This window comes from Cervus elaphus, chromosome 19 (assembly GCF_910594005.1).
Source record: "Cervus elaphus chromosome 19, mCerEla1.1, whole genome shotgun sequence".
NCBI lineage: Eukaryota > Metazoa > Chordata > Mammalia > Artiodactyla > Cervidae > Cervus > Cervus elaphus.
Window position 1 is genome coordinate 13,971,743 of NC_057833.1, and position 22,680 is coordinate 13,994,422.

Genomic DNA, 22,680 nt, shown 5'->3' on the forward strand with positions numbered 1-22,680 from the left:
AGAGCCACGAGGGAAGCCCACCCAACCACTAATACCCAGGCCCCACTTCCCACACACACCCAGCCTTCCTTCTATCTCGAGAGCCCCGCAACGACCTATGACCTACTCCCAAAGCGGATTCCAACCCCCAGCTCCCAGGGCACCCTGACCTGTTCCTGACAGAGCAGACAAGCAACAAGGCACCGCTCTCTCCCTCACCCACCCCCTTCAAGTGCTCCTCCTGCTTCACCCTGCTTGGGATCCCCTGAGTAAGTAGTACGTGGAAAGCTATTAATACGATTCTCAGATCTCCCCTCCATACACACACACTACCAACCAAAACCAAGGATGGGCAATAGCTATACGAAGAAAAGAAAAGATTCGAGAATAAAGATGAGAACAATCATATAGCAGCTAAGAGCAGCTTTTGCGGGGTGTTCACTATGTGTCAGGCACTATACAGAATATATACTTACTCATTTACATGTATTCATTAATTACATTTACATACTCATTTTGCATATATATATCTACATACATTTATGTAAGAGCTTTATATATGTTAACACATTAGCCCTCACAACTGCCCAATGAGGTAGGCTGAGGTCAGTTAATTTCCTTATGTAAGACCACCACCACCACCCACCCCACTACCTCCTATTCTCCACCCAGGGAGTCTGAAGCTAAGATATCAACTTGGGTAGTCCAGCTTGAACTTGCATTCTTAACTATGTTGTTTCACTTGCAAACATGCTTCTTATTGCTTCAGCAGTTTAACACCCAGGAGCTGGTGATGGACAGGAGGAGTGGGAAGAAGGGGAGCAGGAGGCGGTTCCTACATGAGATGATGCCTGAGTGGAAGGCGAGGCACTGAGACAGGGGCTGGGAAATCAAAAGTGATAAGACGTGGCCTTGGTCCTCCAGGGCTCAAAGCCCAGAGCAGTGCTTCTCAACCTTGGATGCACACTGATACCACCGAGGGAGCTTTCCACACTGGGATTCTGCCCTTGCTTAGGGGGTACTAACTAATTGGGGGTAGCATTTTTGATAAAGGTCCCCAGATAACTTGAATGTACAGCCAGGGCTGAGAACCATGGCTGAAAACCAACCCACTGTAATCACTTCCTCATTCCCCAAGCTGCACCCCAGCATGATTACCACTCCTTCCTCCAAGTCCTCAGACACACCATCCCACTGCCTGGATAGCCCTTCCCCAGACCCCACCCCAGACCCCAAGGTATCCAAGAGAAGCCAGCCCAAAGTCACTTCTGTGGACCGACTCCCTCTGCCCCACCAAGTCAGATGAGCCATGCCTCTCTCCAATCCATCCGTTTACCCCTCTGTCAAGCAGTGGCTGCTTGTTGAGCTGTTGGTGCATGAGCCCTGGAGGACTGAGGCCATGTCTCACCACCCTGATCCCCCTGGCACCCATCACTATAGATGCTCCATGAATGATGAATGTGTGAACGAACAAATGCTTTGCCCCGTTTTAAAGAACTGAGCAGCCCCTACCATGTCTTTATTCTGCCAGTTCCCTCTAGCAGTCTGGGACTTCTGCGTGTATGTGTGTGCGCACGTGCGTGCTAAGTCGTGTCCAACTCTTTGAGACCCCATGCACTGTAGCCCACCAGGCTCCTCAGTCCATGGAATTCTCCAGGCAAAAACAGAGGAGTGAGTTGCTGTGACCTCCTCTAGGTGATCTTCCTGACCCAGGGATCGAACCTGCCTCTCTTATGTCTCCTGCATTGACAGGCAGGTTCTTCACCACTAGCGCCACCTAGGAAGCCCCTAGGATCTCTGCAGGGATGTAATTCTGCCTGGACCAGCCCCAGGTGAGGCCCACCTTCTGCTCCAGGTCCCTGGGAAGTGGAGTCTGGGGCCATCCCTTCAATTCACCTTCCCTCTGGTCTGGGGCCTAAGACTCCTGATTTCTATTTCTGCTTCCCTGCCCTGCAAGCCCCCTCAAGCCCCCAGGACCATTTTTCTGTCTCATGGCACATATTTGAGAACTAAATAAGAAGTCTGTGAAGAGTGACCAGCCCAGGGCCTCATACACAGTAGTCACGACTTTTAAGGGGTAGCGATTGTAACTAACAGGTCACACTCCTAAACTCTAGTGACAGGCCAGCCCAAGCGTGCTACCACCAGCACTAAACCCTCCCCACGTTTGCGTAGGTTAGAGCTCTGGCAGCAGGAGCCCTGTTTGGGGAAGCTAGCATGCAAACAGTCCCCAACTCTGAGTTTCTTTTCTCTCATTTTCTCATCCTGATGGGTTCCACCTTCACCACACCCAGCTGTCCTGAATGCCAGCCTAGATGCAGACAAAACCTACACCCCTTCCTTTGACCCATTTTATTCCACTAAAAATAGACTAAACTTTTTAAAATAAATCTTAAAAAAAAAAAATTGAAAGGAAGGACAAAAGGGTGAGAAGGGGAACAGTGGGAATGTGACAGCAGGCCAACTGAAATCCCACGTCCCATGCCTTATCCAGTCGAGAAGCCCGGTCCGCAGCAGTCAAAGTGTGGAGTCCTAACCACCGGACCGCCAGGGGATTCCCACCTACACCTCCTGACCAGCCTCCCTTCAGCCAGCTGAGAAGGCTTCACCCCACTCTGACCTGAAGTGTCTCTCCCCTCACTCGAGAATCTGAATTATCTACTATACTCTGCATTCGAACATTTTTAACTCTCAATTTCAGACACTGTTGGCAGCAGCAGGCTTTCTCCTTTCGTAGACAGCGGTCCTTGCACAATCGCCTTCTAATCTTCATTTTGGTTGCATATTACGAAACCATCGTTCTCCTACTTTTTTATTTGACATTAAAACCAAAGGGTACTTAGCACAACTTTAGGGACCATTCTTCTTTAGTCACTAGGAACACAGAAACCTCATAAAGATAACTGATGTAATCACCAAACCAGTACAAAATTACCTTGATGAAAAAGGGGAAAATAAACTTCCAGATATAAACATAAAAACTCCCATCTGGCAACAAGATTGCCAGGTGGCCCTGTTTTCAGAAATGACAAAGGCAAGAAAACAAACTAGAGGGACAACTTTTGCTACTTGTCTGTCCTAAATATACTCTGTTGCACATAAACCTAATCACAGGAGTAAATCAAGCATGCAAAAACCACAGTCCCACAAAATGGTTCAGGACGAACGGCCCTAGGCACAGAAATGATTGAGCACAGAAATGATGTTTCAAGAAAATGATTGAGCACAGAAATGATTGAGCACAGAAATGATGTTTCAAGAAAACATGGATTTTTTTTTCTGGATGACAAGCTTTAGATTTTTTTCTTCTGATATAACTTTTTTTATTTTTCTATAACAACCTTGAGTGAGTGAAGTCGCTCAGTTGTATCCGACTCTGCCACCCTATGGACTGTAGGAGCCTACCATGCTCCTCTGTCCATGGGATTTTCCAGACAAGAATACTGGAGTGGGTTGCCATTTCCTTCTCCAGAGGATCTTCCCAACCCAGGGACCGAACCCAGGTCTCCCGCATTGAGATCTAATTCACACACTACATAATTCAAAGTGTACAACTCAATGGCTTTTCATATATTCACAGTTTCCTGGTGGCTTCGATGGTAAAGAATCCGCCTCCAATGAGGGAGAACTGGGTTCAATCCCTGGGTTGGGAAGATCCCCTGGAGGAGGGCATGGCAACCCAGTCCAGTATGCTCGCCTGGAGAAGCACCATGGACAGAGGAGCCTGGTGGGCTACAGTCCATGGGTTCGCAGAGTCAGACGCGACTAAGCAACAACAACTGTACATCCATCACGACAATCAATTTTTCATTTTCAATATCCCCTAAAATCCCCTGTACATTTTAACTATCACTTCCAATCTCCCCATTCCCCCTAGACCTAGATAACCAATACTCTATTTCCTGCCTGCATAGATTTTCATATTCTAGACATTCCATAAATGTCCAGATAAATTCCATAAATGGAATTACATAAGAGATGGGCTTTTGTACCTGGCTTTTCTCACTGAGCATGTTTCCAAGGTTCCACCATGTTGTAGCATGTATCACCACTCCGTTCTTTTTTATGGCTGAATAATATTCCACTGTGTTGTGTTATAACATTGAATGTGCCCCCCAACAAAAACGTCATGTTTCAAGTCCTAACCCACAGTACCTTAGAACATAACCTTATGTGGAGATACAGTCTTCATAGAAGTATTTACCTTTAAGTAAAATGAGGTCATCAGGGTGGACACTAATCCAAGATGACTGGTGTCCTTACCAAAAGGGGAAATTCAGACCCAGAGACACACCACAGGGAGAACATCATGAGATCACGGTGATGGCTACCTACAAAGCCAGGAAAGAGATCTGGAACAGACCTTCCCTCCTAGTTCTCCGAGAGAACCAACCCTGCCAACATCCTGACTCAGACATCTAGCCCCCAGAGTGTGAGACAACATACTTCTGCTGGTTAAGCTCCCCAGTCTAGGGCACTTTCTCACAGCAGTCGCAGCAAACAAATGGGCACACCACATTTTGTTTATGCGTTTAAAACTTGATGGACTTTTGGGCTGCTTCCAACTTTTGAATAGCATGAATAATGCTGCTGTGAACATGCATGCACAAATTCTTTGGTAGACATACGGTTCCATTTCTCCTGGCTATACACAAGGGAAAGAAGCTGCTGGGTCAAGTGGCAATTATATTTAACTATTTGAGGACTACCAAACTCTTCTCCCAGGTGGCTGTGTCAATCTACATTCCTATCAGCAGTGTGGGTGGGTGTGGGTGTTCAGTCGTGTCTGACTCTCTGTGACCCTATGGACTGTAGCCCACCAGGCTCCTCTGGTGGTATTCTCCAGGCAAGAATACTACAGTGGGCTGCCATTTCCTCCTCCAGGGGGATCTTCCCACCCCAGGGACTGAACCCACATCTTCTGCATCCCCTACATTGCAGGAGGATTCTTTATTACTGAGCCACTGGGGAAGCCCTCTATCAGCAGTGTATGAGGGTTTCAATTTCTCCGCATCCTTGACAGTTCTTGCTATTATCTTTTTCATGTCACCCTGGTGGCTGTGAAGTGGCATCTTTCTGTGGGTTTGAATTGTATTTCCCTGAAATAATATTGAGCATCTTTCATGTGCTTATTGGTCATCTGTACATCCACTCTGGAGTAAAGATTTTGTAATTCAAAGGTCCTATGCAATCTAGCCCCCACCTGTCTCTACAGACAGACTTTGGCCCTGCCACCCCTCCCCTCGCTGATTCCAGTCATCTGACCTTCTTCAGTCTCTGCAAACAAGCACTGTGCACTTTCCCACATGGGGACATATACACCTGCAAGTCTTTTGAACTCATATAACCCTTGTCCCCACCTTTGCCCTGTTACCGCAATGCATCCTTCAGAGTTCAAGTCAACCATCACCTCCTCAGGAAAACCTCCCAGGACCACCCCAGCCAAGTATCCACCACCTGGCTGGACTCGCAGAGGACCCTGTATTAGGTTAGTGAAACCAATCCAGAAAATGGTCCAGTTGCCTCATCAGATAAATTCTCAGTTTCATTAAGTACAGCTTCATCACTGAAGTTTAAGTTACTGATTTCACTAGGCTAGGTAACCATGAAAGTTTAAAACTTAATCAGCTCTTTCAAGTAGAAAGATGAAAGCTCCTATCTTTCATGAAGATTGCTTGAAGTAAAACAGAAGAATAAATTGTTATTTATCTTGCAATGAATTTTATTTTATAAAAATTTCATTCGGGCATTTACCAATGTTAATCATATCTCTTACCTGATTTAGAGTCCCCTGAAGTATCTAGGTTGGGGCTGGGGCAATCTAAATTTTGAGAAAGAAATCAAGTTTAGTAGTATAAATACAAGGATAAAATAGAAGATTGTGTTCATTTTTGTAAAAAATTGCTAAACCAAAAATAACAGCAGCTTCCTCTTCTATAAACGAATCACCTTTTTAAACCCAAAGCGGCAAAGTCAAATTAAAACCCAGTTACAAATGGTAAGCAAGGGCATATTCTCAAAGGAAAAAAGATTTAGACCAAGCAACCTTAAGCCTTTTCCAAGAGAGGGCAAACAGAAAGCCAATAAACTTTATAACGACCTTTGGTTGGGTCCCTGGCAACCTCTCAATTCTGTGCCAAAGGAGTGGCACTGTCTCTGTTTGATCAACTTAGCCGCTCCCTAAAAACACCCCTGGTGATTAAGTAACTTGACACCAGAAAGGGAAAAAAAGCACCTGGTTTTAGATTTTGTAACTGAAGAGCAGACAATGGTGTTACTATACAAGAGAGTCAGAGTCCTTTCCCACTGAACAGTCAATTCATGCAAACAACCACCACCGATTTAGTGAAATGACACAGATAGGTTGGAGGTGAGGATCCAGAGAAGTTGGGACCAGACTAGGGAGGACCTCAAACGCAAATTGAGAAGAACTGGCCTTGGGGGATGGTTCTCCTACAGGGAATGACATGGAGATGCAGAATTACATGAGTACTTCAAGCTGAAATGGGCCTTGGTGTTCCCCAAGATGCTGGTGGACTTTGGTGAGGGGGGCGGTGGGTACTGTTGTTCAAGATGCATTAGACTCCAGAGAGTCTAAAACCCCGCTGCAGAGATTCAGCTATGAAGTGCTAAGAGCCGAGGCCAGTGTAGGTGCATGGGAATGGAGATATTATAGTAAATATTATAGTAAAGGAGAAGAAGGGGTAACTGTTGTAGAAGTTACCAACAATATCAACTAGAGCAAGAGTATTTCTGTGTAGGGAAGGATGGCCACTTAGTTACCAGGCCCCTCATCTGTATTTATGCCACGCTCCATCAGATGGCTCATGGAACAGGACCTAGCACTCTATTTGTCTGGAACATTCACCCACGCCAGGCTGGTGAACAGAAAGGGCTCGATTACTGGTTGACTGCTTTCCCTAGGCACAGGCAGAGACTACTGTCCCTTCACTGACTTACTGTCCACCATGTGATGGGCACTCTGCAGAAATTAGGAGAAAATCCAAGTCCTAGCCAATAGCATGTGTGAGGACAAGGAAGGACCATGCAGTAGACAAATGAAATTAGGACAATATGAAAGTAAGGAAGGCGCCGGTACTTTGCTGGTCAGAGAGAGAAATTGAGAGAAGCCTCAGCAACCCCTAAACCTAGACCATGACCTTCTTTTAATAGCTGAGGTTTTACTTGACCCAGTTTCAGGGATAGAATTAGGTGTTGCTATTTTCATTAAGTATCTATAATTGATGATAACACTCAAGTATTAAAGAAAATATCTACTCGTGCATAGAACAATTAGAGAATTCCGTTGACAATGCTTCTCCATTCTTACTCTACTGAACTTAAAATAAGGTTAAAAAGAACATTAGAGCCAGAGTTTAAAAGGAAAGAGATGTAAGAGCATTTGTTTTCTGTTCTTAAGTTATAAAAACCACAAAGGTATGAATTCTTTACATTTCATTGTTTTAAATATCTGTTGACAAATAATCTTAAGGAAAATTCTGAAAACCTGTCACTATCCCATCATCCTAACCTATTGATTATTTCAACACCATTTCTGTAAGTTGGTGACTGCATGAATGTAATGAGGCAATTGCAGCCAATAAATAAAATGAATAAAGAAATCATTTTCTAAAAATGCAAATGTCCACACAGTGCAGCTTAAGTTTCTCGATTACTCAACGTTGACTTTAGAGTTCATACCTTTTTCTTCTGAAGAGGCATTGCGATCATCACTAGAACAAGAAAAGAAAAAGTTTTATAAATGGGTACTAATTTTATACAAGTAATTATGAAAGTCTTCAAAATGATTATACTATGTTTCTCCAGAAATGTTGGCAGGTGGGATAACTCTCTCCCTTCTCAAGGCTCTTCTTGCCCCCTCAACTCCCCACTCCCGCCGAACTCAAAACCACAGGGATAGAGGTGACTTTGGAGTATGCAGGTGAAGCCCTGCCGGTCTGCTCACACCCCGGGTACCAGCAGCACCGCGCACAGGGTCACCGCGCCGAATCCCCACGCCCCACGTCTCCAGCCCATCCGTCCACCGCGCACAGGGTCACCGCGCCGAATCCCCACGCCCCACGTCTCCAGCCCATCCGTCCACCGCGCACAGGGTCACCGCGCCGAATCCCCACGCCCCTCGTCTCCAGCGCATCCGTCCACCGCGCACAGGGTCACCGCGCCGAATCCCCACGCCCCTCATCTCCAGCGCATCCGTCCACCGCGCACAGGGTCACCGCGCCGAATCCCCACGCCCCACGTCTCCAGCCCATCCGTCCACCGCGCACAGGGTCACCGCGCCGAATCCCCACGCCCCACGTCTCCAGCCCATCCGTCCACCGCGCCTCGCCACGCTGGCCTCCCGTCCCTCCTCCTGGTTCCCACAGAGGGCTGCTCGCTGATCACTCCAAGGTCTTCTCACCTGCTTCTCCAGCCTCCTCCCTCAGAGCACTTCCGGGAAATAAAGGGCCTGGACAGCTCCCCCACTCAATTCGCTGGTCCTTCCACTTTCCTGATCTGGTGCTTGCATCCGCACCCCGGCTCTGCCCTGCTCAGCCTCACCGGAGGTCTCAAGGAAGAACTCCCCATTTCCGGTTCCCACTCCCCGTCTTCTCCCAGACTCAAAGCCACCAGCCTTCTGCTTTTTGTACGGAAACCACTGGAGCTAGAGGCACCGTGGATCCCCGCCCAACAAGCCCAAGGGGCCCTCTCCGTCCTCAGGGACCACCTCTCTAGATGAAGCAGGCGACAGGCTCAGCGGTGGCTTCCAGTGTCCCTCACCTGGTCTCCTCCCTCCTCTCGTCTCGGGGGCCTCTCCCCACTCCAGGTGCTTCATCTCCCAGCTCCATCAGCTCCTGGCGACTGGCTTTGTCCCAGGACCACCTCGGTGTGCCCTCCACACACTGCCTCAGGCCCGCCTTCAGGCCAAAGCTTCAGATCCTAGATCTCTGACCCCTTCGCAGGCCTCCTCCCTGACTTCCAGGTACTTAAGGCCCAGGGTCACTTCAGCACTTTACATACAGTCAGCGGGAGCTAGTCCTTGCCTTCTTCTCTCCAAGAAAACCTGCTCCTCCCAACCTGTCTCCGCAGACAATCACCAGGTCACCTAACTGGAACCTCCAAGTCACCACTAACGCTTGCTCCCTCTTTCTCAGCAAGCAGCACAATCAGACTCCTCCCACGCTTCCTCCAACCCATCTCTCAAACTTCTCCCCTCCTCAGCGCACACGGCTGCCGCCTGCCTGCAAGCTCGCTCTCTCACGGGTTCTCACACTCGCTCACAATCACTGTCTCGCTCTCTTGGTCTGCCCCTCTGAGGACCTTATCATGTCTTTGCCCTTCCGGGGCTTCTCACTACTTCCTGGGCTGAGCTCCCTGGCACCGCACACGTGGACCCCCACCCTGCTCCCTTGTCCCCCACCCTTCGTGCTCCCCCAGAGGGAATGTTCTTCAGTGTCCAAGCACACACACACACACACACACACACACACACACACACACACACACACCACCCTCTGCACCCTCCCCCGAAAAAAGTCACTGCCGAGAGCCTTGCAGGTCTGGAGCTCAGCTATGCGTGCCCCACGGACACGCAGACTTTGTGCATAGGAGTGGCAGCCCCGCCCTCCACCATGATGCCCAAACTGCTCCTGATCCCCCAGGAACAGCATTTCACAAGGTGTGGACTTGAAGACATTAGAACTCTCAGGGGGCCTTCTAAAACCCATTTTTCTGGGCCCATCAAATCAGAATCTTGGATGAATAAATGAAAAACCAGGAAGAAAACAACAATGGTGTTATTTGCAGTTATGGGTGTTTAAAATCTTTCTGGATCTTCTCATTGAATCATCCCAATAAGCCTATGAAGGCCATTTGACAAATGCAGACACTGAGGCTCGGAGAGGTTCATTAACTTGCTTGAGGTCACACAGCTAACAAACAGAAAAGGAGCACTTGACCGTTGGGACTTCACTGGGACTTCAAAGCCCCACTCCCCACCCCTTCCCCGGCTGACCCCAATCCTGGCAGTGACAGTGAACTGAAGAAGCAAAGAGCAAAAGCAGCAGAGTAACTGCTGGTCCCTTCCTTTCTGGAGCCTCCAGATTTTGAAAACCTCCTGACTCACGGTTTTTTCTGATAAACATTCCCAAGTATTTGGTATTTCCCAAGCTCCAGGTCCTAGGAAAACTATGCATTTTCATTTTCAGACCCAAGTCCTTTTATTTTTCAATCTTAACTTCTGGCTCAGGTCAGACAGTGGTGGTAAGCCTAAAATTAGGAAATGTTTCAAGACATTAAGAAAGACTAAAACATGGTTCCCAATGAAATGCATACAAGAACAAGCCAGCCATTTCATCGTTTTTCTCCAGACTCATACCCTTATATGCAGTCATTGTGCCTTTTAATTTAAAAGTAATTATGAGAACATGTAATGGAACCGGATGCCATGATCTTAGTTTTTTGAAAGCTGAGTTTTAAGCCAGCTTTTTTACTCTCCTCTTTCATTTTTATCAAGAGGCTCTTTAGTTCTTCGCTTTCTGCCGTAAGGGTGGTGTAATGTGTGTATCTGAAGTTATTGCTATATCTCCCAGCAATCTTGATTCCAGCTTGTGCTTCATCCAGCCCGGCATTTTGCACGATGTACTCTGCATATAAGATAAATAAGCAGGGTGACAATATACAGCCTTGACGTATTTTCCTTTCCCAATTTGGAACGAGTCTGTTGTTCCATGTCTGGTTCTAACTGTTGCATACAGATTTCTGAGGAGGCAGGTAAGGTGGTCTGGTATTCCTATCTGTTTAAGAATTGTCCAGTTTGTTGTGATCCACACAAAGGCTTTGGCATAGTCAATAAAGCAGAAGTAAATGTTTTTCTGTAGCTCTCTTGCTTTCTCGATGATCCAACGGATGCTGGCAATTTGATCTCTGGTTCCTCTGCCTTTTCTAAATCCAGCTTGAACATCTGGAAGTTCAGCGTTCACATACTGTTGAAGCCTGACACTTCATGGCAAATAGATGGGGAAACAATGGAAACAGTGAGAGACTTTATTTTCTTGGGCTCCAAAATCACTGCAGATGGTGACTGCAGCCATGAAATTAAAAGACACTTGCTCCTTGGAAGAAAATCTGACCAACCTAGACAGCATATTAAAAAGCAGAGACATTACTTTGCCAACAAAGATTCATCTAGTCAAAGCTATGCTTTTTCCAATAGTAATGTATGGATGTGAGAACTGACCTATAAAGAAAGCTGAGCACCAAAGAATGATGTTTTTGAACTGTGGTATTGGAGAAGACTCTTGAGAGTCCCTTGGACTGTAAGGAGATCAAACTAGTCAATCCTAAAGGAAAGCAATCCTGAATATTCACTGGAAGGACTGATGCTGATTCCAATACTTTGGCCACCTGATGTGAAGAACTGACTCATTGGAAAAGACCCTGATGCTGGGAAATATTGAAGTCAGGAGGAGAAGCGGATGAAAGAGGATGAGATGGTTGGATGGCATCACCAACTCAATGGACATGATTTTGAGCAAGCTCCAGGAGTTGGTGATGGACAGGGAAGCCTGGCGTGCTGCCGTCTGTGGGGTTGCAAAGAGTTGGACATGACTGAGCGACCGCACTAGACTGATGAGAACATATATAAAGAGTTAGACATCCTTATTGTACAAAATATGTCTGCTTAAAACAGTGACAAACTTCTGACTGTCCCTTTCACAGCCCCCTTTCTACAGCTGTTAATCTTCATTTCCAGACGTGTATGCATGTGCATAGATATCAGAACTTCTGCTAAAACCAGAAAACCTTTATGGAAAACCTTTATTTTTACCATGTAGTGAGGCTGCAGGGTAGAGGGTCAGCTCTCTGTATCAAAACACCCAAAAGTTATGGGGGAAGGGGCCTAGCCCGAGGCGAAGGAGCCGCCCACTGGGCAACAGCAAAGACACAGACCGGTGGAGGAAGCAACCCCCGGGGCCCACAGGGCCCTTGCGCTGTATAGGAATCTGCTTTAGAAGCAGCAGAATCTGCTCCCCTAAAATATGTCGCTTTGGCATATTAATTATCTCAAGCTGGTTATTCTCTAAGAAACAGCAGGCAAAGGAAAAACATTGAAAACCCAGCAGGAGTTGGCCTTTTGGAAGAAACATTAACATTTGTAAGGGAAATCTCCATGTGTAAGGGTGTCCAAATCTGTATCTTATCAGTGAAAGGGCAGGGACTGAAATCTCAGGACAACCTCACCCGGGTTTACTGCACTCTTCCCGGGGACCTCCCAGAACTGACTCTCCCCACCCTCAACATCCTTGTCTGCCTGCTGAAGACGGTACTGAAGGTGAGGGCTTTGGCCATTTTGGAGAGTTACTCAAGTTTTCCTTGGTATCTCCCATGTATGGCTGTTGTCCCTAAGGCATGTGCGACTCTTTCGAAACTTCGTGGATTGTAGCCAGACTCCTCTGTCCATGGGATTCTCCAGGCAAGAACTCTGGAGATATTCCATTTCCTCCTCCAGGGGATCTGCCCAACCGAGGGATCGAACTCAGCTCTCTCAGGTCTCCTGCGCTGACAGGTGAGTTCTTTACCACTAGCACCACCTGGGAAGCCCCTCTCCCATGGACACCAGTTATGGATGATTTTCTCCTGTTAATCTGACACGTGTCAATTTAATCCTTAGACCAGAAGAACCCAGAAGGGTGGAGGAAGGTTTTCTTCCTCTCTGACACGCCCCATGGATGCAAGTGCCCCACATCTTCTTCCTTTCTGCTTCTCCATGTGGTTTGTTAAAAGGAAAAACGAAAGTCATCATGGAGAGGGAGGACCCATTCCAAATGTTCCCAGTGTAATTTAAGGGGCTGGAGATCAGTAGGGAATGGAAGTGGACATTTACTTAATCACTTAAAATTCCTTACATTTTCATCCCAACTCAATTGTGATGACGAGGTATAATGTCAATGCTGCCTTGTGCCTGACGAGGTGTAATGTCAATGCTGCCTTGTGCCTACCAGCTCCCAGGCCCTGCCTAGAACAGGTCTCTTTCCCTTAGTGGGAGGAGAAAAACGCTGCATCTTGGCGCTGTCACACCCAACCCGAGGGAGCCTTTCTCCCACCTCTGCACCGGGGCCTGACTGCAGACTGCACAGGCGCATAGTAGGCGCCAGAAGGGTTTCAATCAAATCTGGCTCCACGAGTAATGATTCACCAGCTAAAGATTTCAACAATCCTTAAAGTGAAAATAAAACCATAATTGTTGTTGTTGTTCAGTTGCCAAGTTGTGTCCAACTCTTCACGACCCCATGGACTGCAGCACACCATATAATATATATAATATACTATTATATATCAATCTAATTATTAATATGGTATTTTATTATATTTAAACCATAATATAATAGCTAATTTTTTTTTTAGTATTTACTGTGTGCCTGAACCCGAACCAAGGACCTGGCAGGCATCAATGGGCTCCTTGCAACAAACGTTTTAGTGCCTGATGCTGAACTATTATCCCCATTTCACAGATGAGGAAATGAGGCTTGGGTAACTTATCCACAAGCCCAGTCCATCTGACTGCAGAGCCCAAGCTTTTATCAGTACATTTCACAACAAAAGGCCTAAAATTCTGCCAAGCAGGTAAAGACAAAACACTTGATACTTTCTAGTCTCTGGTCCTAAGGTGTCCCTGTCTGTCAAGGTAATTCTCAACTAGAGTCACCTTGTAGTAAATAATAAAAAGTTATCAGGTATAATTAAACCCATAATGGGTCGACTCAGGCAAAGAATCGACCTGCAATGCAGGAGCCACAAGAGATACAGGTTCAGTCGCTGGGTCAGGAGGATCCCCTGGAGGAGGACACGGCAGCTCACTGCAATTCTCTTGCCAGGAGAAGCCCATGGACAGAGGAGTCTGGCGGGCTACATAGCATAGGGTCGCAAGGAGTCAGACACGCCTGAAGTGACAGAGCACGCATGCGCACAAACCTATAATGAGACCCAAATCCTCCTCTAACTCTTCACCAGAATGAAACTAACTAGTGGTTTACTTCTTTTAGCCCCTATCAACCTTCAGGAAATAGGTCAAAAAAAGTTAAATGGGTTAAGAAAGTGGAAAAGGGTTAATGTTAGTCACAAACTAAAGTTAATCTGCATAATCATAAAATAGTTATACTTTCCAGAGAATAAACTCTATGAAAATACTATTCCCTATAAAAACCATATGATTATCTCAATAGATGCAGAGAAAGCCTTTGACAAAATTCAACACTCATTTATGATTAAAACTCTCCAAAAAGCAGGAATAGAAGGAACATACCTCAACATAATAAAAGCTATATATGACAAACCCACAGCAAGCATCACCCTCAATGGTGAAAAATTGAAAGCATTTCCCCTGAAATCAGGAACAAGACAAGGGTGCCCACTCTCACCACTACTGTTCAACATAGTGTTGGAAGTTCTGGCCACAGCAATCAGAGCAGAAAAAGAAGTAAAAGGAATCCAGATAGGAAAAGAAGAAGTAAAACTCTCACTGTTTGCAGATGACATGATCCTCTATATAGAAAACCCTAAAGACTCTACCAGAAAATTACTAGAGCTAATCAATGAATATAGTAAAGTTGCAGGATATAAAATTAACACACAGAAATCCCTTGCATTCCTATATACTAACAATGAAAAAACAGAAAGAGAAATTAAGGAAACAATACCATTCACCATTGCAACAAAAAGAATAAAATACTTAGGAGTATATCTACCTAAAGAAACAAAAGACCTATACATAGAAAACTATAAAACACTGATGAAAGAAATCAAAGAGGACACAAACAGATGGAGAAACATACCGTGTTCATGGATTGGAAGAATCAATATTGTCAAAATGGCTATTCTACCCAAAGCAGTCTATAGATTCAATGCAATCCCTATCAAGCTACCAACGGTATTTTTCACAGAACTAGAACAAATAATTTCACAATTTGTATGGAAATACAAAAAACCTCGAATAGCCAAAGTAATCTTGAGAAAGAAGAATGGAACTGGAGGAATCAACCTGCCTGACTTCAGACTCTACTACAAAGCCACAGTCATCAAGACAGTATGGTACTGGCACAAAGACAGAAATATAGATCAATGGAACAGAATAGAAAGCCCAGAGATAAATCCACGAACCTATGGACACCTTATCTTTGACAAAGGAGGCAAGGATATACAATGGAAAAAAGACAACCTCTTTAACAAGTGGTGCTGGGAAAACTGGTCAACCACTTGTAAAAGAATGAAACTAGAACACTTTCTAACACCATACACAAAAATAAACTCAAAATGGATTAAAGATCTAAATGTAAGACCAGAAACTATAAAACTCCTAGAGGAGAACATCGGCAAAACACTCTCCGACATAAATCACAGCAAGATCCTCTATGACCCACCTCCCAGAATATTGGAAATAAAAGCAAAAATAAACAAATGGGACCTAATGAAACTTAAAAGCTTTTGCACTACAAAAGAAACTATAAGTAAGGTGAAAAGACAGCCCTCAGATTGGGAGAAAATAATAGCAAATGAAGAAACAGACAAAGGATTAATCTCAAAAATATACAAGCAACTCCTGAAGCTCAATTCCAGAAAAATAAATGACCCAATCAAAAAATGGGCCAAAGAACTAAACAGACATTTCTCCAAAGAAGACATACAGATGGCTAACAAACACATGAAAAGGTGCTCAACATCACTCATTATTAGAGAAATGCAAATCAAAACCACAATGAGGTACCATTACACGCCAGTCAGGATGGGCTGCTATCCAAAAGTCTACAAGCAATAAATGCTGGAGAGGGTGTGGAGAAAAGGGAACCCTCTTACACTGTTGGTGGGAATGCAAACTAGTACAGCCGCTATGGAAAACAGTGTGGAGATTTCTTAAAAAACTGGAAATAGAACTGCCATATGACCCAGCAATCCCACTTCTGGGCATACACACTGAGGAAACCAGATCTGAAAGAGACACGTGCACCCCAGTGTTCATCGCAGCACTGTTTATAATAGCCAGGACATGGAAGCAACCTAGATGCCCATCAGCAGATGAATGGATAAGGAAGCTGTGGTACATATACACCATGGAATATTACTCAGCCATTAAAAAGAATTCATTTGAACCAGTCCTAATGAGATGGATGAAGCTGGAGCCCATTATACAGAGTGAAGTAAGCCAGAAAGATAAAGAACATTACAGCATACTAACACATATATATGGAATTTAGAAAGGTGATAACGATAACCCTATATGCAAAACAGAAAAAGAGACAGAAATACAGAACAGACTTTTGAACTCTGTGGGAGAAGGTGAGGGTGGGATATTTCAAAAGAACAGCATGTATACTATCTATGGTGAAACAGATCACCAGCCCAGGTGGGATGCATGAGACAAGTGCTCGGGCCTGGTGCACTGGGAAGACCCAGAGGAATCGGGTGGAGAGGGAGGTGGGAGGGGGGATCGGGATTGGGAATACATGTAAATCCATGGCTGATTCAAAGAATAAAAAAAAAAAAAAAAAAAATTAAAAAAAAAAAATACTATTCCCTATAATATAGATCTCTTTTCATCAACTGAAATCAACTCACATTTGCTGTGATAAGCGGAGGGGATATAAAAGGGACACGTGACTCAGGAACCTGGTCCCCAGGGGCACACTAACCGAAGAGAAGACAGATCGGGAAATAAAACGTATGTGATGTGGGACGAGCACAATGAAAGCAATATGTTATCATTTTAGCCCAGAGCAGGCCATGGTGACCTGGGAAGAATGCAGCTCTCACGCGAAGAACACAGGCATGAAACTTAAGACCACTTAAACCTCAGTGCTAAAGTCAGCTTTTGCATTTTCAGAGAAAGCTGCTGCTGCTGCTGCTAAGTCGCTTCCGTCGTGTCCGACTCTGTGCGACCCCACAGACGGCAGCCCACCAGGCTCCCCCGTCCCTGGGATTCTCCAGGCAAGAACACTGGAGTGGGTTCAGAGAAAGCTACCACCCCTCAAACAGGATCCTCACACTGTTAGACTCAGCAAAAACTGAAACGGAAAGGAACCTATAAAGATCTTCCAGTCTGAGGCATTATTTTACAGAGGGAGAGATGCACTCTAGGAGAGGTGAAACTAATACACACCCAAGATCACAGCAAGTTAGAAGCAGAGACAATCTTACAACCTGTCTCAGGTCCTCTAGTTTACCCATCAATTCATCCATTTAACAAACACAGATGGACCATGTGCCAGGCATCAGTGAATAAAGCAACTGGCGCTGTGGCTTCAAGAACCCATCAGCCTGCTGGGGAAGGCTGTCTACTTGCATCTGAGAAAGGAAGTGCTGTCTAAGATTGAAGAATTGGGGGGTGGGGGGGTGGGAGGCAGCTTCCTGAGGAACTGACATTTAAACTCAGCCACAAAGGACAAGCAGGAATAGGCCAAAGAAGAATTGGGGGCAGGGAGAGTTGAGGTCACACAGCTTCTGTCTGAGGCAGGAAGGAACTGATCAAGATCCAGGAAGAGGAGAAAAGCAAGTGTGATCAGCGGGAGAAAGGGAGGAGATGAGGAAAGACAGGGAGGTGGAGAAACTCCAACTCTGTAACCAAGCCGATGGCAACCCCAGGATGCTGAATGCAGATCACCTGGTCCACCGAGTGGTCTCTAAATCCTTCCTCTTGGGAAGATCTGAAGTTTGAGTGCAAAGGAGGAAGTAAACAACGCAGGGTTCCAGAATCTGCTGTCATCAACATCTCTCATGGGGAATGTCTGACCCTGGGCAACCCTGACAGCCTACAGGCTCAGACACTGCCTGCGTTGAGCCCAAAAGGTCCAAGCATTTCCCCAAAGAAAATCTCAGTCTCCAGGCCACAAAAGCCAGGCCTCCCTGCCCAAGAAGTTGTAGTACCAGATGACAAACACCCCTCAGGAGACTAGGAAACTTTAAAGCATATTCCAAGGAAACTGTCTTCACAGACTTGAGGTCTGGAAGCCAACTACATAGCCCCTTGCATAGGGACAGAAGGATTTCCTGAACTCCAAGCCCTCTGGGACCAGACTGGGGCGGGGGCGGGGGGGAGTGAGAGGAGAATGGGGTCGGGGAGGGGGGTGTCAAGGACTCCATAGGGGAAAGTAACAGGCAGGTGGGGGAAGGCGGAAAAGAGCTGTGGGCATCATGAGCCAGCAGCTGTCAGTTCTCCCAAGGGACACTTCCCAAGCTGGGCAGGTTTACCATCATCACCCAGCTTCCTTTATTCTAAGCATCCCATGACCACCACCTATAATCAGCTCACCTGGGATGTAAGCCATCCCATCACCTTTTTCTTCTATGTTCAGGTCCCGGAATGAGAGCACAGCCTTAAATGCTTTGGAAAACATTTAGTGCCAGCAACGTGAAAAATCCACAGGCCTAGCTCTCCAGGCTGGCTCCTTCATCTATTCCCTCCCTTCCTTTTCTCCAGTTACACCAGCAGGAAAAAAAAAAAAGAAAAGTGGTCAAACAGGTAGGTTTTTGGATATCAAAAAGCTAAAGGATTCACACATCATTAGTTGTAACAGGCAAACCTGGAAACAACTGCCATGTTCATCAAGAGAAAAACGGATGAACAAAATGTGATTCCGTCATAAAATGGAGTCCTGTAAGCCACGAGGGTGAAAAAGTGCTTACACACAACTGTGAGGATGAATTGCACAAACATAACAGCACAAAAGAAGTCAGACACAAACAGCATATGCTGTATGATTCTATCTTTATAAAGTTTACAAACTAGCAAAACTATCTCTGGTCCCTTTGGGATGCAGGGGTAGGAAAGGAGGAGGAAAAGGAACGGGGCTTTTAGGATGCCATGTTCTATTTCTTGACTTGGGTGGTGGTTACACAGATGTGTTCACCTGTGATAATTTATCAGCTGTACACTTAAGATGCTGTGTTTTCTGTATGACTGTACATACACACACTTCAAGGAAGGGTTTCCAGCATCTTGGGAAAGGAAAAGTACATAGGACTTTAGCTTTGCGGGCCACGTTTATGAATGGAGAATGACCCCGGGTGGTGGGGGGCAAAAGTGAAGAGATGACTGCATTTGGGATATGGCCCAAATGGCAACTGTGGGGTGACAGGAACTAGGGTGAACAGTTTCAAGGTTTACTTCCTTCTTTCTCCTATAACTAACTGTCAATGAAATCTCTGCATACTGTACTCCAAAGGAAGTGGGACCAGGAGGAAAAACAGTTGGACCTGAGCTGGCTTAAGGGAGAAGGGAGGCAACTGGAACACTTCTATCAGTGAGGGGACCAGGAGGGGAGGAGGAAGAAGAGGGAAAAGAATGAAATCATAAATGCCCAGGGCAGGCAAGAAGGAGAGCTGGCCTGACTGGGAATGGATGGGGTGGGGTGATTACCATTACTCAGCCCAATTGAAGGGATCCCTTCTCTACTCCCCTCCCTGATCCCTGCTCTGATGCACACCTAAATTAACGGCTTTATTGTGCTGCTCAAGAGATGCAACAATCTCTGGATCATGAAGATCCCCTGGAGCAGGAAATGGCAACCCACTCCAGTATTCTTGCCTGGAAAATTCCCTGGACAGAGGAGCCTGGCAGGCTACAGTCCACAGGGTTGCAAAGAGTCAGACACAACTAAGCATGCATGCACGTTGTACTCTGTAAGTCCTTTATAACTCCTGGGAACTGAAGAATAAGAGGTGTGTGTGTGTGTGTGTGTGTGTACAACAAAGGATTCCACATCCTCAGCATCTAACACATTATTTGGCGTATAGTTTGCACTATTAAAAAAAAAAAAAAGGTTCACTGGATAAATGACAGAAACAATGTGGTAATTAGATATAAAGTTGCTGTTGCTGAGTCACTAAGTCATATCCAACTCTTTTTCAACCCCATGGACTGTAGACCACCAGGTTCCTCTGTCCATGGGATTTTCCAAGCAAGAATACTGGAGTGGGTTGCCATTTCCTTCTCCATGGGATTCTCCTGGACCAGGGATTGAACCCACACCTCCTGCATTGGCAGGCAGATTCTTTACCACTGAGACATCTGGGAAGTCCCTAGATATAGAGGACCCCCCCCCGTTAGTATTTAAAAATAAGTAATAACATTTTAAATGGCCAAAAATGTGGGAATCAGAGTGGCATACTGTGCAGCTACTAAAAATTACAAGTAACAGTAGCAAACATCTGTAGGGTGCTTTAGGGTTTACTGAGAATTACACCTCCCCCTTGTTTGATACACAATTATACAGACTTTACTACCACACTGAAATGTGCAAATGACTCATTAGTAAGTCTTCCTGAAGAGACCAGAAAGATAAGCGATTGCGGGCTAGCAAATTTTTATGTAAAGAGGTAGGGAGGACCCACATTTCAGAGTAATAGGGTCACAAAGAGTCCAACACGACTGAGCGACTGAACTGAACTACGAAGGAGTAGGTAGGTAGAAGTTGAGTCAGCTCTGCTTTGTGTAAATAACCGTGCATGTTAATTTCACACACTATACTTCAATTCACTTCCCTTTTCTTTTGGAACAAAACTTTACTTTTGCTGTATTTGACTGATTCAAAATTCACTTTAACCACTATTTGCACGTCTTCCTGCTAACTGACCACCTCTAAGGAAGTGTTTTTGATGACCCAAGTGGACCCAGTTCTTGTGGGTCCACCCCTAGTGGGGTTTTATTAATGCTAATGTCAAGAAATTCAACAGCAGAACCTAGCCACAATAAACCTTTTGACACTGTCTTCCTGATTGCAACAGTGTTATAAAGAACAGAGGAGAAAAAAAAAAAAATCACACATAAAACAAAACAAAAAAATCCTTCCCTCCTTCCTAAAAGAATATGAGCCTAATGTTCAACGAATAATCCACGAACACTTAAGTTATGAACACTTTAAAGCTCCGTATTCTCTAGTTGATCCTGCAGAAACTGTTATGTGGCAGGGACTGTCCCATAAGCAAGTTCCCTGCAGTCTGAATCTTTGCCCAGCGTTTCTGCACTGCTTTGGGCGGGCTTCCTGCAAGTGCTTACAGCAATGAGAGGATTACCTAAAGGATACATTTCACAAACAAGCCGTCACGTGTCTTGCGCTGAAACTGCATCCAATGCCAAAAGTCTGCTTCTGCAGATGAGAGCTCTAAAGAACTCAACCACCACAGCCCAAACCAGCTCTGAATACACATTCCCACGTGAAAAGAGGCTGCCTTTAAAGGTCTGTGGGACGCTGATGACAAACAGAGGCATTGGCTACCTTTACAGTAAAAGCAGATATCCTAAAAGCAATGTTGATCTCATGCCTTCCGTACTAAAGACACTACTAGGGCCCCATGGGAGCGCAGAAGGGATGACTGGCGCAGGGGGGTGATGGGGGTGTTCCACGCATGGGCAAAAGGGGATTACGGAAATAATCCCGCTCTCGGCTCAAACCATTTGAAAGTCAAGGGGCTAAAACGCCAGTGGTGTTCAGGAAAACTTCCCAAGTCCTCCCCGACCCGGGTGCAGTGGGCGCAGGGGATCCGGAGAGCTGAAGCTCGAGAGACGGGAGCAGACGAGGACAGCAGAAGCCGGCCTGGGGGGCGGGGAGTCAGCGCGGAGGCGGGAAGGGCGCGAGTGCACTCGCGCCGGGAGCAGAGGGGATGCCACCGGGCGACAAGCCCCCTCCACGCCGGCGCGCCTCCCGCAGCCGCTGCCGCCGGGTGGATGCGGACCAATCGGGCCCACCTGCCGCCGCCTTTGCGCCGCGGCTGCCGAGGGGCCGGGTTGCTGGCGCCTGCAAGCCGCGACGACAGGGGGCAGCAGCGCCGGCCGTAGCCCCGCCTCCGGGCCGAGCGCCCGGGGCCTCGGAGCCGCGCGCCACCTCCTCCCGCGCGAGCACCTGCGCGCGACCCCGGCGCAGCCCGCCCGACCCAGGTGCAGCCGCCCCGGGCCTGCCGGCGGTAGGGGATCGGAGTCCCGGCTGGAAGGCGAGTCGCCACCCCCAAGCTCCGTGCCCGCGCCAGGCAGGCGTCGCCACCGAAGGGTGCTTTGTTTGTGCGGCTAGAGCGGGGATGCCGAGGCGGGAGTGCAGCCCCCGCCCAGTCCGGAAAACGGGAAAAGCAGAGCCCGCGGTGGAGGGTGCTGAGGACCGCAAAGCCCTTCTCCACGCGGCGACGTCGGGGCCAGCCGCACCCCACCCCCGCTCTGCCCGTCCTCCTTCCCAAACCCCGACCCCCGCCCAGCCCCGCGGCTGCGCTCACCTGCTCCCCGCGACCCCCGCGTCTTGGCTCATCGTCGTTAGGCGTCTGGGAGGCGGCGCCACGCGCGCCCGGGGCTCGGCGCTCAACTAGCGCCCGGGCGCCTGCAGGAGGGGTTCGCGTGCCGCGCGCGGCCCTGCGCACCCGGAGGCGGCGGACGCTGCCGGGGGAGGGACGAGGGCGAGCCAGAGCCGCCGGGGGAGGGGACTGGGCGGGAGGGGGCGCCGGGCGCGCTGCTGCGGCCGCAGCCGGAGGCCGCCCGGGCTCCCGAACGGAAACGCACGCTCGCCGGCGGGCCCGCGCGTGCACGCCGGCGGGCACACTCTCACACGTGCGCACACCGGCCGCTCGGGGGCTGCTTACCTCCCTGCGGGAGCTAGGTTTGGTGTCACTAATGCCGGGGCTTCTGTGAAAGAGCAGGGCCAGCGCCATTCTGCAGGGAGCTCATATCAC

At 47.2% G+C, this 22,680-nt stretch overlaps 1 protein-coding gene across 4 annotated transcripts in view; it reads right to left on the reverse strand.

Annotated features, from left to right (window-relative positions):
* LOC122675563 overlaps positions 1-22,408 on the reverse strand; it is a 44,412-nt gene extending 22,004 nt beyond the window's left edge. The window contains exons 1-3 of one of the 4 annotated variants that reach the window (XM_043874477.1): positions 22,231-22,408; positions 7,681-7,712; positions 5,756-5,800 (exon numbers count right to left, since the gene is read on the reverse strand). In XM_043874477.1, coding sequence (XP_043730412.1) covers positions 5,756-5,800; positions 7,681-7,712; positions 22,231-22,262 — 109 coding nt within the window. In that variant the 5' untranslated portion in view covers positions 22,263-22,408. Of the gene's footprint in view, positions 1-5,755; positions 5,801-7,680; positions 7,713-8,760; positions 9,183-22,230 lie in introns of those variants that run through there. The other 3 variants (XM_043874480.1, XM_043874478.1, XM_043874476.1) reach the window with 3 other exon arrangements.
* Between the last annotated feature and the right edge of the window lie 272 nt (positions 22,409-22,680).